The sequence below is a fragment of the Emydura macquarii genome, unplaced genomic scaffold (genome assembly GCF_026122565.2).
Source record: "Emydura macquarii macquarii isolate MOO-44397 ecotype Brisbane River unplaced genomic scaffold, CSIRO-AGI_Emac_v2 contig_719, whole genome shotgun sequence".
Taxonomy (NCBI): domain Eukaryota; kingdom Metazoa; phylum Chordata; order Testudines; family Chelidae; genus Emydura; species Emydura macquarii.
This window is the reverse complement of record NW_027130856.1, coordinates 13,783,714-13,799,442: the sequence shown is the minus strand read 5'-3', so window position 1 is coordinate 13,799,442 and position 15,729 is coordinate 13,783,714. Positions and strand designations below refer to the sequence as shown.

The following is a 15,729-nucleotide window of genomic DNA, read 5'->3' as shown; positions in this document are numbered from 1 at the left end:
CCCCCCCCCATACCTGTGCACTATCAGGGACTCCCATGGATATTGCTGTCCTTAGAGACTCCAAGAGAGTTAACTTTCCCTCCCACACACTCTTCTCACCCTGGTCTGATGAGCCTCCACTCAGTCCTCTTCCTGCACAGAGATAGGATTGCAGAGGTATCTGATACCTTTGTATGGGGGGGGGGGGTCCCCTCCTATGTACCCATCTGTAGGCAGACACTATGGTCTTATAACCTGGAGCCAGTAGTTAGAACGCTAACCCAGGATATGAGAGACCCAGGTTCAAATCCCACTTCCTCTGACTGGTGGGAAGTAAGGATTTGAATCTGGGGCTCCCACCTCTCAGGTGAGTATGCTGCAGTGGGTCTCATTCAGTTGCTCCTGTTGAAGCTGTTTCACTTTGTATGAAATACTTAATAGTCATTGGCGAGAGAGCGTGAGATTGACTGTACGGCCCAGGAGTTAGGGCACCCAAATTCCAGTGCCTCTTCCAAAGACTTATTGTTTATACCAAGTGAACAGCTTCCACAGCAGAGATTGAGAGGGGCCCTCTCCAATAAACTCCACAACCCGGTGGTTAGGGCCCCGCCACCTCCTCCTCCACCTCTATTCTGTGTGAGGCCCACTGGCGAGAGAGATGGGGAAAACACCTAGTTTGAGGACCCTGCTTGGGCACCAAGAGTGAGGCAGCTGTGCACATGCCCAGCAGCAGAAATGTTGGTGACACGGGACTTTACCAATGGAAACTTAGGGGCTTAGGCACCTACAGGGTTAGGTGACAGCTGAGCAGGGTTTGAGGAGCTCAATTTTGGCCTTAGACATCTAAATGCCTTTGTGGATCTAGCCCAAAGTTATTTAAATGCATAAATGGTTGCAGGATCAGGCCCATAGTTGGGCCCCAGGCTTCCGCTCCTTAGGTATGCAAAACTCCCACTGACGTGAAGTGGAAGATTTGCCTGTGTAAGATCTGCAAGAATCTGACTGTAGTGACTGGCTAGTTTATTAACTCTTGGTGGGGCTGTGGCACTGGTTTGGACCCGTTTCCCATTCATTTTGAATGTGTGCTGAAAACCCCCCTCTCCTTCACACGCATGGGCCCACATAATGTTAGCAGGTTTGTCAGAACACACCTCACTGTGCCCCAGTGCAGCTCAAATTAGCTACCAGCCCGTCACACGGGGAAGCAGAAGTGAATGGTTTTTATCTATTGAGCGCTCTGCTCTGCTGTACTTCAGCCTGGTGGAATCGAACTGGAGGGAGGGATGCAGGGGTTGTGTACACTTAACACCCAGGCTAAGGCATTAGCTTGTATTAGTAGGGCTCAATTTACAGCTAATACCCACTGAGCCGGAAGCCGTGTCTCAGGGCATGTCTGCGCTGCAGTCAGAGGCGTGCCGGCAGCACGTATAGACTTACTCAAGCTTGCTTTGATCTAGCTAGCTCAAATATCCGGGAAGCTGCAGCAGCATGACCCAGGCGGGGTGGTACAGCCCATGCTCCCGCCCACAGCAGCGAGCTAGCTAGAGCAGCGCCAGCTTGTGTCCGCCTCTGCACGCTGCAGTCACACCTCTCCCTGCAGAGCAGACGTACCCTTAGATTATCAGCGTTCTAGGTAGGGAGCCATTCCTTCGTTACATGTTTGTTTGTACAGTGTCTAGCACTATGGGGCTGGCACCTCCAGGTGCAATACAAATAAATATTAACAAAGAGGATGTGCGCTATTTGTCATAAGGCACCCCGGGGGTTATTGCCCCTCAGCTGGGCCTGCCTCTGAACACAGCATTGCATCACTCCGGCATCGCCACTGTTCTTCCTAGTTGACTGCTGTGTGCGACGACTGCTTTGGTGTTCAGCAGTTTTGTATTTTCACCCACGCGTGTGGCTGTTTGTCTGTCCGTACTCTAGGATTACGGGGGCTACCTGAGCACTTTTATTCTTCCGGCTGGTGAAGAGAATCAAGTGTTCACGTGCGGAGCTGCTCTTTCTCCGTTGACAGACTTGAAATTACACGGTAAGCACCATTCCCCGAAGGCCACAGAATACCAACTCCAGCCACCACTGGACATTCCCACCCCCCCTTACTGGCTCTCCCTTTTCTTTGTTTCTTAAAACCGTGCCTCTGGCTCTCCTTGTATCTATGGTGTTGTCTGTCTATTTAGGGCTGGACTATAAACCCTTTGCGCCCATTGGTGAGCACCCTTGACTTCAATGGGATGCGTCCCCTGCATAAGTAAGAGCTTCACAGTCGGGCCCTCAGACAGTAGGCTCCTTAAGGCAGGGACCCTCGTCCTTCTGTGTCTGTACCACGCCGAGCACACGTCATAAAGAATAACCATGGCAATGGCTGCAAAGTGCCGCCATCCACATTGTCACTGCTATACCCCAGTCATATCAGAAGCTCACCCATAGTAGCATGGATACACACAAATATGTGATAAACACAACCCAGACACTTATCAAAAAGGTTGGAACAGTACTAGGACGGACCAGGGCTTGAACTTCAAACTGCTCCGCCCTGTTAACATTATACATTCCAGGCTAGGTTATAAAGCAGCCTGCGTCTGCTTGCGCATGCAAATGGACATGTTTGCCTAGCTTGCAGACTCACTTGCTGATGGAGCTTTGTGAGCTTTGTAAATAGTTTGGTCCCATGTTAAATGAAGGGTTTTGAAGAAGGTCTAAATATAGACTCACCAGCCCAGTTCTGTGCCGGAGCAGACTCCTGCGCCTGCACAGCGCTCCACGGGGGAGCCCCATAAGACCTTGCTCATGTGGACGGCCTTGCAGGATCTGGGCCTTATTCATGGAGTGTCACATCTGCTGGGTCTGTACATTCTCACTGTGGCTTGTATCAGCCCATTGGAAACTCAAAACAAATCTTCCAAAGGCCAAATAGCCCCATCAGCATTTGCTAGCAATTGCTCCCATTCAGCCAAAGACAAACTGATCTAAGGTCACCTTCTAGCCGCTCCCATCAAAGCACACCTCTAAAGGAAAGCCACCCCATTCCCACCCAGTGGACCTATATAGGGATTTTCCTCCTAGCTGCTCCATTCTCTCCTTGGCTGGCTATTCAGTGGAACTGATACTCCTCTCGCTTTGCACCGGTGTAAATCAGGAATAGCTCCATTAACATCAAGGTGCTACACCTGCATTAGGGCCCAATGCAACTTCCACTGAAGCCAAAGAGAATCTTTCCATTGACTTCATCTAGAGTTGGATCAGCCAATAGGTGAAAGGAGACCAGCCCCCAAGATTAGATAACTTTTTTCCATGTAGCTCTCAATATATTTCAGTTGCATTCAAAAATCAATAGCAGAGCCCTCCTGTGGCTAATTAAATATCTAGGTATACAGTAATGACAAAAGGCCGTGTAGCATAGTGGATCATGTGTTAACTGCAAAAGGTTTGGCATTACAAACTTGTTTTGACTGTTTTTTTGTTAGAATTATGTTTTCTCCATCAATGTTGTTACAGATTGAGTAGTTAATTCTGACCAGATTTCTAAAGCAAAACAAAAATTAGAGGGCCTGAAACATTTCTCATTTAATGAAGGCTGAGTCAGAAAATGTGGCCTTTATTTTTGAAATGGAGCTGTTGTGCACTGAAGTAAAGACCGACCAATATGTTTTCTTTATTTCTTTTCAAGCTTCTGCCTTTTCTGAAAGGTATTTGGGACTACATGGGATTGATAACAGAGCATATGAGGTAATTGCATGGAGTTGAGAACAGAGCTTTGAGTCAGTGTATGCACTTCCACAACAAAATTTAAACATTTCTTTACCTTTTTATCCCTATCTTCTTCTGTATGATTTCAAGGGGGGGCGGGGAAGGGAAGGGAAGGGAAGGGACATCAAAAGCAGTGCCTGAGAGTAGTAAAAAGGTCTATGTTTGAAAGTGATTTTGGCTTTAAGTCTGCAGCCTGACTAGCTGTTTTTGTTCCCTTGACTTTAACAGTAAAGTAATTAATAGCCTTGTCAGTCATTAATCCTCAGGCTACCCCTCTAAAGTAGGTAAGTATTATTAGCCCCATTTTACAGATGGGAAATCTTCGGCAGGCAGGTTGAGTGACTGGTCCATGGCCACAGGGGGAAACAGTGTCTAAACCATGTCTAGAACTCTATTTTGGTGCTCAGCCCCTGAGATCATGTCTTTTAATCTACAGTCCATTTAAAGTCCCTTTTACATGTACATTTCACCCAAGGTCGAGCTGCTGTTGGTGGCAAGCACAGAATGGGGTATTTCAGCTTGAGTTGGTGTAAGCAGAGCTCTGTGCTTGGGTCCAGCAGGGTATGAAAAATGCAGATAGCTCATTAGTTACAAATGTATTGTTGCTGGTGTGAGGCAGGTTCAATGGGTGTGAATGCTTCAGTTATTCTGAAGAAACTAGAAGAGAGTAGCTACGTGGAGGAAAAGGGTCACTGGGTTGTGCCTGGAAAGTGCTGAAAAATTAGTGCTAGCCCTGCACACAGCCAGATTAAATGGACTTTGCACAGGCATTCGCCACTGGGGTTGGAAATAATTGCCCACTTCACAACAAAGAAAAATCAGCTAGAGCCCCTGCGCTACTCCTTACGAGGTGGGGCTTGTGGCTAGTTGATCCAGATAGTGAATTCACTGGCCCTCTGAAATTTCACATGTGAGATAGTTAGGCCATGGTAGACTTTTTTCCTGGAAAGTTGAAGGCAAATCAAACAGAGTGAAAGCGGTTCCAAGCATTCAGTGTTCTCATTTGGATGTAGTGCAGAATAGCTTGGCTATTCGTTTCAGGAGGTTGGCCTTGGTAAGTACTGGTACCTTTGACTAGCGTGGAGAGGAATTATGTGGTTGTTAAATGCCATTTCACGTGTCTGTGGAATGTTGCACACCACGACTGTGCCATGCACTCTAGGAATCAAGGAGCAAGAAACTGCTGTTTCCCAAGCCACGGAACTATGCCTGAACTAGGCCAGAACTAGGCCTGATGCAGACTTTATAAACCATATCATCCCCCTGGAGGCAATATTATAATGGAGGGAGCAGCAGGCAGGGACCTAAAGGGGGATTGACGGGAACAGAAAAGAGAAAGACAGACACACACACCTTAGAGGCATGGGGATCACCTGCCCCCAGCACAGGAGAGAAGAGGACCCAGGAGTTAGCAAGAGGAATAGGGTCTCTCCTTGCACACTTTCAAGCTCTTCTACAGTCCCTGTTAGTTTCCTAACTTTGCCAAAGTCCTGGAGCAACTTGTGAGTCCACACAGAGCCCGGCAGCTGAGCAATTCTGAATTATATGGGGTGGGGGGAAAAACACTAAGGAAGTTCCAAAGCAAAAAAGTTAAGTAGCTGGAATTTAACATTAAAATTAACCCCCAAAAATACCCAAACCTGTCACTTGTGGGGAAGGCCCTTCAGAGACCTCAAGGTTCCATTTTTAAAAATGGCCCTGCATGGAAATGCAATTAAGGCATCCAGACCCCCTTAACTCTGCTCTCACATCATTGCCTGCCTCCCCCACACCTGCCCCAAGATCATGACAGCTGTAGGCCTGAACCCCGTACATCTTTAACATGAGCCACATGCTCTCCTTGCATGGTATCATCCTTGCCTATACCAATGTCACTTAATCCCTCTGTGTCTGTCTCCTCAGCTGTAAAATGAGTATTCTACTACCCAACTCACAGGGGACTTGTGAGGCTAAATTAATGGGAGCGTGAAAAGTGCTTTGAGATTCATGGTTGAAAGGCATTATTGGCCCAAAGTATTACCCTAACTCTTTCTGCAAACCCCAAAGATATATCCAGCTCCCAGCCAACTTTCCTACAATATTCCCCTAGTTCCCAGCATTGGAAATCTTACAACCATTTTTGACATTGTCCTTCACAGCATCTGGGCTCCCTCACCTGTGGTCAGTCAGTGTAGGCTATGTATAAGCTGCAGTGTAAAACCACGGTGAACATGTTTTTGCCTGTGTTCTCAACCAAACCAACAAGACATCCAGTGTTAAACACGTTAAGTACTGTAGTTGTCAGACACATACTATATCTGCCTTACATGGACGGTGCATAAGGTAGTGGGAAAATGAGAACAGGGTTAGGGTTATCTCCAGTACCTCCATGCCACATTACTACATTTTCCAAAGTTTTCATTAATTGTTTGCACTGGAACCTTAACTCTGATTATCCAAACGATGTTTGTGTTTTTCAAAAAACAATGTTCAGATCTGCTCTCTGACTCTGTTTAAAAAGAAAAAAAAAAGGCAGTGTGGGGTCCCTTGTTTATTGTCTCTCATTGATTTCCATAGATATCTGTTCGGTTTACAAGTAAAAAGACACTTTTCTATCAGCAACACAGACTGGGCTCTGAGAGTCAAGCTGGGTTCTTGCCTTCTCACACATCATCCCATTTAATAAAGGTCCTGTTGGGCTCAGCCACACCTTTACAACCCCATTGTCTTTAAATTAGTTTTACATGGGCAAACCCACTGTATGGCAGGAAATGCTTCAGTTTGTGATGCACAGGGAGGAATAGCATCCAGCTCACACTCTTAGCTCTGTCAACTCTACAGGAGTAAAAAGCAGTAAAAATTCACTGACAGCAGAAGATACAATTCTAAATGCACATAAGGAGAGGAAGAATGACGCATTGGTTAGAGTATTAACATAGGACTCAGGACACTGGGGCACATGTCCCTGATCTGCCACGGACGTCTGTGTGCAAATTATTGAGAACCAGATCGTCAAAAATATTTAGGTGCCCAACTCCCATTGAAATCAATAGGTGCCTAAATAACTTTGAAGGTCAGGGAACAGAGTTAGTAGGGCCCAATGTATAAAATGGGGATAATAGCACTTCCCAATCTCACAGTAAAGATTGTGAGGTGCTCAGATACTACAGTAATGGGGTCCCTATACATACCTTAGCTTAATAAACTGGTACCATGTTTGACACAGTCACTTTGTTAGACTAAGACCACATGACTACATTTTAACGGGTTTTTTTCCTTAAGCAAGCAGTAGATATTTGTACCTTAACTCCAGGTGAGTGAAGTTTTGGCTGGGGACTAGAGAGGGTGCAGTGGCTAAGGTATATAGTTTGAGGCGTGTTAGATTCTTTCCCGCAAATTGAATACATGGAGAACTCCTCTCTTCTCTTGTGGTACTTTAGCATGGCAGTCCCCTGGGGCATTAAACTCACAGTCCTCTGATTTAGGGGTACGGGGGATAGGGGTCACTGAGGACAAGGCATTCTCAGCAATGAACACACAGGTTTGGAGTCAACTTCCCCCTTTCGTGTGTCACAGCCCAGATCTGTTGGTTTCAGGGCACACCTTAAGGCGCACCAGTTCTCTGAAGCTACCCTAGGTGGATGTTGAAATAGAGGGTTAGGAAGGAGAGTTGTCTGTGGGAACTGGGGAACACCTTTTGGAGGTGTTTGTATCCACTGGCAGTAGCTGTAGAAATCTTTCATGTGTGTTCCATACCTAGAGTGCTGGGTGGGTGGTTAAACATCTGAACAAATTGATGGGTATGACCCAATGTGACATACCTGGGAGCTGTCCAGACCGATGAGGGGCTGGGTCATCCCTGCCCTGCAACCACAAGTGCCTTACAATGCCTTGCTGCAGTAGCTTCCACCGCCACTTGCAAGCAGCCTGCCAACATGCAGGTCTCTCCCAACTGTGTTTGTGTAACTGCAGCCCGCCAGTCACAGCCTGGCTCTCACCAGCCTGAGTTATACTGCTGTGTGACCCCAACACACTCCTAGTGCTGGATTTTCCCCCAGAAATGTACATCTTGTACTGCCCAGCCTGTCCTGGACAGGCCACATATATTAAGTCTGTTATTCCTTTAATGAAATAATAAACAACTTGCCACCTACATGGAGTTGCCCAGACACTTCAACTTCAACACATTGGATTAGATAAAACAATAAGACAAGTTTATTAATCACAAAGAACTCTAAAGTGAGTACAAGCAATGAGGCATAATAGTCAGAGATGGTTACAAGAAAAATAAAGATAAAACGCTTTCTAGTGCCCAACTTAACAAACTATATTAGATTCAAAGCAAGGTTTCTCACCACACGCTTCCAGTAGAATCACTGACCAACCGCTAGGTCAGGACCTTTCCCTCAGAGAGGGGTCATAACCTTATAATTTGTGTGGCTACATATATTTCACCATGACAATACTGACCAGCAAGTTACGAGTTTTCAAATGATACCGCACAAGACATACTTTGTACAAAGATTATTACAGTAGTGTGTAGGGTGTGAATACAGGGGTGCATTCCATCACACCCACCATCTACTGTTGGAGCAGGATTGGTCATGAAGGGCAGGGAAAGGTTAGATAAATGGACAACATAGTTCCTCCTCCATTCTGCTGCTGTAATGATTCAAGCCACCAAGAGGAAGAGGTTGCAATGTTACCAGCTTATCATTCTGTTAGTCAAATATCAAACAGAGTTAAAGTGCTACTTTGCTATTTATATATAAATCATTAATTTCTGGCACAATGCTTAATCTTACCTGCAACTTTTATCTTCACAGATCACCAAATTAGCACACAGAGTATCATTACTGAAAGATCAAAAGTTTTTAATCATCCATGCCACAGCCGATGGTAAGTTAACTCACTATTTTAGTGTGATACATTGTGTATTTTACGATACTCTTTGATTTTTTTTTTTCTTAATTGAATTTGCCACTTTTATGCATTTATTGATACTAATCTGATTTTACAGAAAAAATCCATTTCCAGCATACTGCAGACCTTATTACACACCTAATTAGGGCAAAGGCTAATTACAGCTTGCAGGTACAGTATGTGTGTATTTCCATTTTTCATACTTAAACGGTTATTTTGCACTTTGAATAGAAAATAGATAGTATGAAGTAAGTGTTAGAAAGCACTCACTATATATATACCGTACAATATAGAAATACAAATAGAACAGTAATTCTAAGTTAAATGTACATTTTCCAGTTACACACCTCTCTCTCTCTCACACACACACTTTGTATCATCATTTAGATTTGGTCCAATACTGCACAGTTGTTAAACTCAGTAAATATGTTCTTAGGCTGGGATTCTCAAAAGAATTTGGCACCCAACTTCTACTGACTTTCATTGAGAACTAGGACCCCCAACTCCATATTCCCCTTTGAAAATTGCAGCTTTAGAAGTGTGTTATAATCAAGTGGCATTCAGATAACATGTAAAAAAGTTGTCTGTTAGATCTAAATTAGACGCATAGTTGAGATTATTTAGGACATTACCTTTACAGAGTTATTAAAGTTTCTTCTAAAAAAAATAAATTCCTTTTTCATTAAGTTTGCATTCAACTTTTTAATTATGTTTTAATTCACTTTACAAGCAATAGAGTCTAAGGCCTTGTCTACATATGACCCTGCACTCATTTAGTTAAACTGGAATACACCCCTGTGTGGTCACCCTACGGCCAGGTCTACACTACAAAGTTTTGTCAGCATAGCTTTGTCAGTCAGTGATGTGGAAAAAAACCACCTCCAACCAACATAGCTATTCCGGCAATGCCCCCAGTGTAGAAACAGCTATGCTGACAGAAGAGAACTTCTGTTGACACAGTTCATGTCCTTCAAGGAGGTGGTGGTACTATGCTGACAGAAAAACTCCTTCTGTCACCATAAACCTCATCTACACTAGGGGGCTTATTTAGGTTTATTTAAACCCGTTCATAAGCTACTTTTAAACTGAAATAAGAGTGTCCACACAGAGGTTTGTACCAGTTTAACTAAATTTGTGTACATACAGTCTGTTAGTTTAACCAGTGCAAGATAAGCCCTGTGTGTCATAGAAGAGTGTATGTATTGATGTTCATTAGCTAGAGCTGGGCCTGAGCTGCAGAGGTCAGATCTGGATGGATCCCAGGTGTTCAGATCTGGGACTCTAGTTCAGGCTCATCTTTAATCTTAACATAACATCTCCTTGGTTCCTTTGCAGATATACCCTGATGAGAGCCATTACTTTAACAGTGCAGCGCTTGAGCAACACTTGTACAAGTCCCTTGTCAATTTCTTTGTGGAATGTTTCAAAGTTCAAGACAAACTCCCGGTAGTCACACTGAAAGATGAGGAGGAGGAGGATTAACTCTTTTGGTTGGTGCTAAGCACAAGGCCGTTCTTTATAACAATATGCAACTGAATCATTTTCCTGGAGAAAGAAATGTTATGTTGTTAGCATGTATTTAAATCAAACTGAAAGCAGCTCGCCTGCTTTACGGACAGCAACTCCTTCCTGAATGGAAGAACACTAAGCATGATGAACTCAGCAGAAACTGCTGTCTGAAATGAATCCATCACAAACATCATCACCTTTTTTGCCACAAAATGACTTCTGGAGTAAAAGGCTCTCAAGAAATTGGACTTGAAAGACCACCCCAAGAAACCACCTTGAGGACTAGAAGGTTAAATGGCCCATTGCATTCAAGAAATGAAGCAGTAGCAATGAAATACGTCATCCCTATTAGGGTTACCATAGTTAGCATCCTGTTGTGTCAGATAAAACTTAATAAACGGAAAAGATTATAGCACAATTATTTTAAAGGTTCTGATCCATGCATATTTGCCTGCACTCCTCCATGTTTAGAAGATTCATCATTGGTATGGGGCATACAGATTCTATTATACCAGGTATCCCTGTAGTTACACTAATGTTTAATTAACCTCATGTAATTAATTACTATTTTATATTGTTTTTACCCGTTCCTCTTTTCATTTGGTCTCATGCTCATGTTATTAGCTTCACTTCTTGTCCTGGATGTGGAAGAAAACATGCATTGAACTAACTAGATCAGTGTTTTTCATTTGGTGGGTCATGACCCTAAAGGGGATGACAAAAGGCAATCAGGGAAGGGGGGAGGGTGCAAGGTGTTAAATTGTATTACAGTGTAAAACAAAGAAAACCTTGGTCCCTCCCTGCATGCCCTTACCTTCAAATATTGTCTGTTAACCTCTCGAAGCACACATATAAATGATTTTGGGGAAGTTGAATGACCTGTGTTATACAGGAGTTCAGACTAGATGATCACAATGGTCTCTTTTGCTCTTGGAATCTATGAATTTAAGCTTAGCTTTGATACATTTACTTTAGAAGAGTAAAAAATATAAGAGAGTTGCAAACATTTGTTACTCTGAATAAGTGGTCGCTGACCTGAAAAGGTTGAGAACTGCTGATCTACACTGTGGTAGTGAAAGTTTGTATCAGACACTTTGTTGATCATCTTGTGAAGCATTAAAAATGAAAATCCATTTGGATAGATTTATTTCAAATGCTGTTTGCAGCTTAGTTTTGATTTTGGATTCCAAGTCAATGATTATCACAGTCCGTTTTTAGTTATTTCTTCCGTTTGAAAGAGGTTTGTAAAGTCAGAGTGTCTATGCTCAAATCGTACTGGTCTTTCCAGGGGTGGAAAACAATGTTTAAAAACCCATGTGAAAATCTTTCAAAACTCAAAAATCATTAATTCACTTCCAATTACAGTATCATAAAGATTTTGGCTAGTGTTGCTCCTTGTAAGATATTCTGACCAAATGTACAGCCAGTATTAATATTGTATATTTCATTTTGTTGTATATAAAGGAATGTAAGTCAGTTATTTGTCAGGTCTCCAATCCAATATTAGTCTTGTGTTGAGCATGCATGCTATAACCTTCCTTTGCTGATCAGGACTCTTTAGAAGTACTAGCTTGGAAATATATCAATAAATGTGATTTCTTTTATTGTTTTGACAATTTGAATGTCAGCGCAGGTTTCTACATTTTTACACAGTACTGTGGGTAAACTCACATCCTGACAGCAATGATGATGTACCCATCGTGTTCTTTAATGTGACAGGGTTTTTTTTCATTTTAATCTCTAAGCTTTGACTGTTGGTTGTAACTAGACCGTCTTGGCCAATATACTGGTAAATCATGGAAACAATCTAGATTGGTTTGGGGGGTTTTCTTTAATTGACATTTTGCGAACAGGAACTACAATATAAATCTGCTTTACTTGGCAGAATGCCAAATAGATGATACGAATGCTGTGTGTCCAGGTTTTGTCACACTAAATGGGCTCAAAAGTCTGAAATGGACTCGATCGGAAAAACATAAAATCTGCTCTGTCTGCAATCTTTTATAGGAGGATATTTAGGATGTGGCATGGTCGTGTTTGTTCATCCACGGAATAAAACATTATTTTACCACCCTGCTTGCTATTTTTTGGTTTTTAGTCACGTCCATAAATAATCGTTACCATAAGTGTGATTTCTAACGGAATTGGAAACCAAACCCCAGATATATAGATGCAGTATGCAACATCTCAATGTGAACCCAGAAAACCACTTACTGAGTACATCACCCTAACAAGTGATTGCTGTTTCTGAGAGACACATGAAATGCAACTGTGCCCTGTGCTGTACATTCTCTTTCTCTCACAGAAGAGTCATCAGTGTCCTTTCTATCATCCACCCCCGCTAACCTGGGTGCCATCCCAGTTCCTGCCTGCCAGAGGCTGAATGGCAAGGCTCTTTTCAAGGACATGGCCCAGTATTCTCAACTAGGGAAACTTGGCCAAATGGACAGTTAACATCCAGTATGACAAGTTACACCAAAGATCACCAAAGCGGGTTAACTCTATTACCATCACTCTCCTGTCTCTTCTACTAGAAGAAAGACAGTTTTCAGGTTAAAGGGAAAGGAATGGGAGTGAGAATGTGCTATTCCAACACCGATTTCCTGTGTGATTATGGGCAAGTTACCTGTGTGTGTGTGTCTATCAGTAACATGGGAATAATACCTATCACTATATGGCACTCAGCTCCTTGGTTACTAGGGAAGAGCTACGTTTTCTTCACATCTTATTTTCCTATATGCAGCCGTTCTCAAATTGGAAAAGAATCCTTTATTGTTATAAACTCTGTTGTAAAGTGGAGATTTTTCTCTCATTAAAAGCCTTGGGTGTGGTCCCATCCTCTTACATACACACTCAAATGTGACACATGACCGTCCACCTCAGGCTTCTACTTCAAGAGGTGTGTGAAATCTGCACGTCCAGAACTCATCATTCCAGTAGAGGATTTTTTTCCTATATCCCTTTAAAAGTGTAGGGTCGGGGGCTTGCTCCTGGAATAATTAGCCATTATACATTAGTGGGAGGAAGGCACATTTTCCAGTGGCATCTTGCTGATTGTTTAGGTCACATCACCTAAACTCAGACTGATGCGACGTTATCTGATTCAGCGTGCTGGAACCTAATCGCTGCAGGAGTATAACAAGCAGATTTTACAATAACCCAAGGTAATGGTGGACAACGTCCTTTTAATCTCTGCTAACAGCAACTCAGGCAGCAAGAAGATTTGTCATTGCTATGGGCATAATGAGTATTGCTGTACTTGCACTACTGTTTAATGAGCCTTATGTAATTAATTACTGTTGTATTGGCTGAGCGAAGTGAGATTTTACACTCAATTTGATGGCATTTGTGTCTGGATGGAACAGGATAAATTTCGAACATTGTCTTCAATCAATTCCAAAAGTTCAAGGAATGGTCAAGGGTTCAGGCGAGCAGAACCCTATCGGTTTTGGGAACAGGTGGGACACAGAGCCCCTGCCAACTGCTTTAGCAAACTCAGCAGTTTCAAACACCTCCATAACTGTCCATAGATCAAAGAACAAGTTGAAGGCAGCCATTAACAACTTCCGGCATATCCCTCACTCCTCCCGCATTTCTCACCTCTATTCATCCTCCCAATAGGGTTTAACATGTTGACTGCCTGAATGTCTTACCTCCCAGACAAAAAAACCGGGGGCTAGTCTACACTTAAAACTTACAGCACTCATATAGCCACATCCTGTTGCTGAGAGAGAGCGTGTGCGCGCGCCCATCAACATAATAAAAACCACCTAAACAAGTGGCGGTAACTATGTCAGTGGGAAACGCTCACCCGGCAACAGCACTGTACACACAAGTGCCTATGCCAGCACGATTTATGTTGCTTGGGTTGTGTTTCTTTCACACCCTGAGTGACAAAAGTTTTGCCAGCATAAGTGCTAGTGTAGACAAGGCCTAAGAGAAATGGTAGCATAGAGTCCCCTAATTCTGGCATCATGGCAGCTAGTTCGCTGAAAACATCTGGGCAATGGGCAGCACGTGACTCCTGTCTTTGGAGTGGTAGGGCACGCGACCTGTTGCCCCGCCTCATAGCCAACCCATGCTTTAACACCCCCACTTCACCCCAAGCCAGTTCCCATTTGGTCCGCTCCCCCGAGGTGCCGCCGTCTGCTGCTTCTGCCCACAGCGCAGTGCAGGTGAAGAGTTGTAAAGAGCGGGCAAGGGGCCTCGGGGGGGGGGGGGGGGGCTGTGGCGGTGCGGGAGGATGGCACCGGCCGTGACGGCGCTTCCAGGCAGCAGTTGTTTGGGGCGCTTTAGCTTTTCCCACGCCTCTTATACACACCACCCATGGCAGCAGCCGTCAAAAAAAACCTAACGCTCTTAGGAGCCAGTTGGAAAGGGCTAGCTGCTAAGACATAAACGCACAATACTACCCCACAGTGTGACTACTGCAGCCAGGTCTGGGCACCACAGCTGGGGAAAAAAAGCTATATTAGTACTGGCAAACGTACAGCCCTTGGCAACATAAATGCTCAGGGGCACGGAACATCTGCTGTATGTGACGCGATTAAAAAGACTGGGCCCGTTCAGCTTTGACATGAGCTGACTAAAGGCCTATGGTCGCGGTCTATAAAGTCATGACTGGTGTGGTGAAAGCATCTAAGGACATGTTATTTACGCTGGCACATGACACAAGAGCCAGGGCCTCACCCACTGCAATTACTAGGCAGCAGGTTTAAAGCAAACAAGCGGAAGTACTTCTTCACACATATCAACCTGTGGCACTTAGTGTTGTGAAGTCCGACACTATATCTGCGTTCAAAAACAAGTTAGCTAAGTCAATGGAGGACAGGGCTAGCAATTGCTATTAGCCAAGCTGGTCAGAGATGCAACCCCATGTTCTGGGTGTCCCTGACTGCCAGAAGCTGGGAGTGGCTGACAGGGGATGGCTCATTTGATAATTACCCTGGTCTGTTCAGTTTGTCTAAAGACAGGAGACTGCTCACGATCAGAAGAGGAGACACCGGCAGAGCCAGGAGGGGGAGCCAGCAGTTCCTGGGCCCCTGTCCTATGCTCAGACCACTGACATCTTTCTTTTCCCAGCTGGTTGAGCCCACGGGAGTTGAAATGGAGGTTAGGAGCCTAAAGACGTTTGTGGCACTGGGCCATAAGCCTCCCAAAATTGAGCTGCTGACTACAAACTGACATTAGTTTTTCATAACTCTATGGTTTTTTTTGACCAAAAAATCGGTCATGTGTGTCTGTTTAGCTGGGGGGGGGGGGGGGGGGGGGGGGATGATGATGAGTGACTGTTTTCTCATACGTATGACCCCTTCCAATGCGCTTGCTGAGCTCTAAGCTAGTCAGTGTGATACGGTTGTACAAACACAAGTGAACAAGCGCTCGCCCACCAGTGCTAGCACTGCTACAGCGGCACCAGCGCTAGAATACGATGGGAAAATTCCATCGTCAGGGTAGCCAAAAGCTAGGTGCGGGCGCCTCTTTTGTGTGGTTACATCAGTTCATTGTGGGCGGGTTACTTTTGAGTTGTACGTAGCTGACAAAAAATTGGTTTTTGTTTTTTGTTTTTTTTCCCCCCCCCCCCGAGCT

At 44.2% G+C, this 15,729-nt stretch overlaps 1 protein-coding gene across 1 annotated transcript in view; it reads left to right on the top strand.

The window, feature by feature from the left end:
• The window catches only part of DPP6 (dipeptidyl peptidase like 6), a 370,977-nt gene extending 358,761 nt beyond the window's left edge, over window positions 1-12,216 (top strand). The window contains exons 22-26 of the mRNA XM_067542727.1: window positions 1,906-2,011; window positions 3,650-3,708; window positions 8,535-8,607; window positions 8,729-8,802; window positions 9,967-12,216. Coding sequence (XP_067398828.1) covers window positions 1,906-2,011; window positions 3,650-3,708; window positions 8,535-8,607; window positions 8,729-8,802; window positions 9,967-10,113 — 459 coding nt within the window. The 3' untranslated portion in view covers window positions 10,114-12,216. The remainder of the gene's footprint in view (window positions 1-1,905; window positions 2,012-3,649; window positions 3,709-8,534; window positions 8,608-8,728; window positions 8,803-9,966) is intronic.
• The last annotated feature ends 3,513 nt before the right edge of the window (window positions 12,217-15,729 follow it).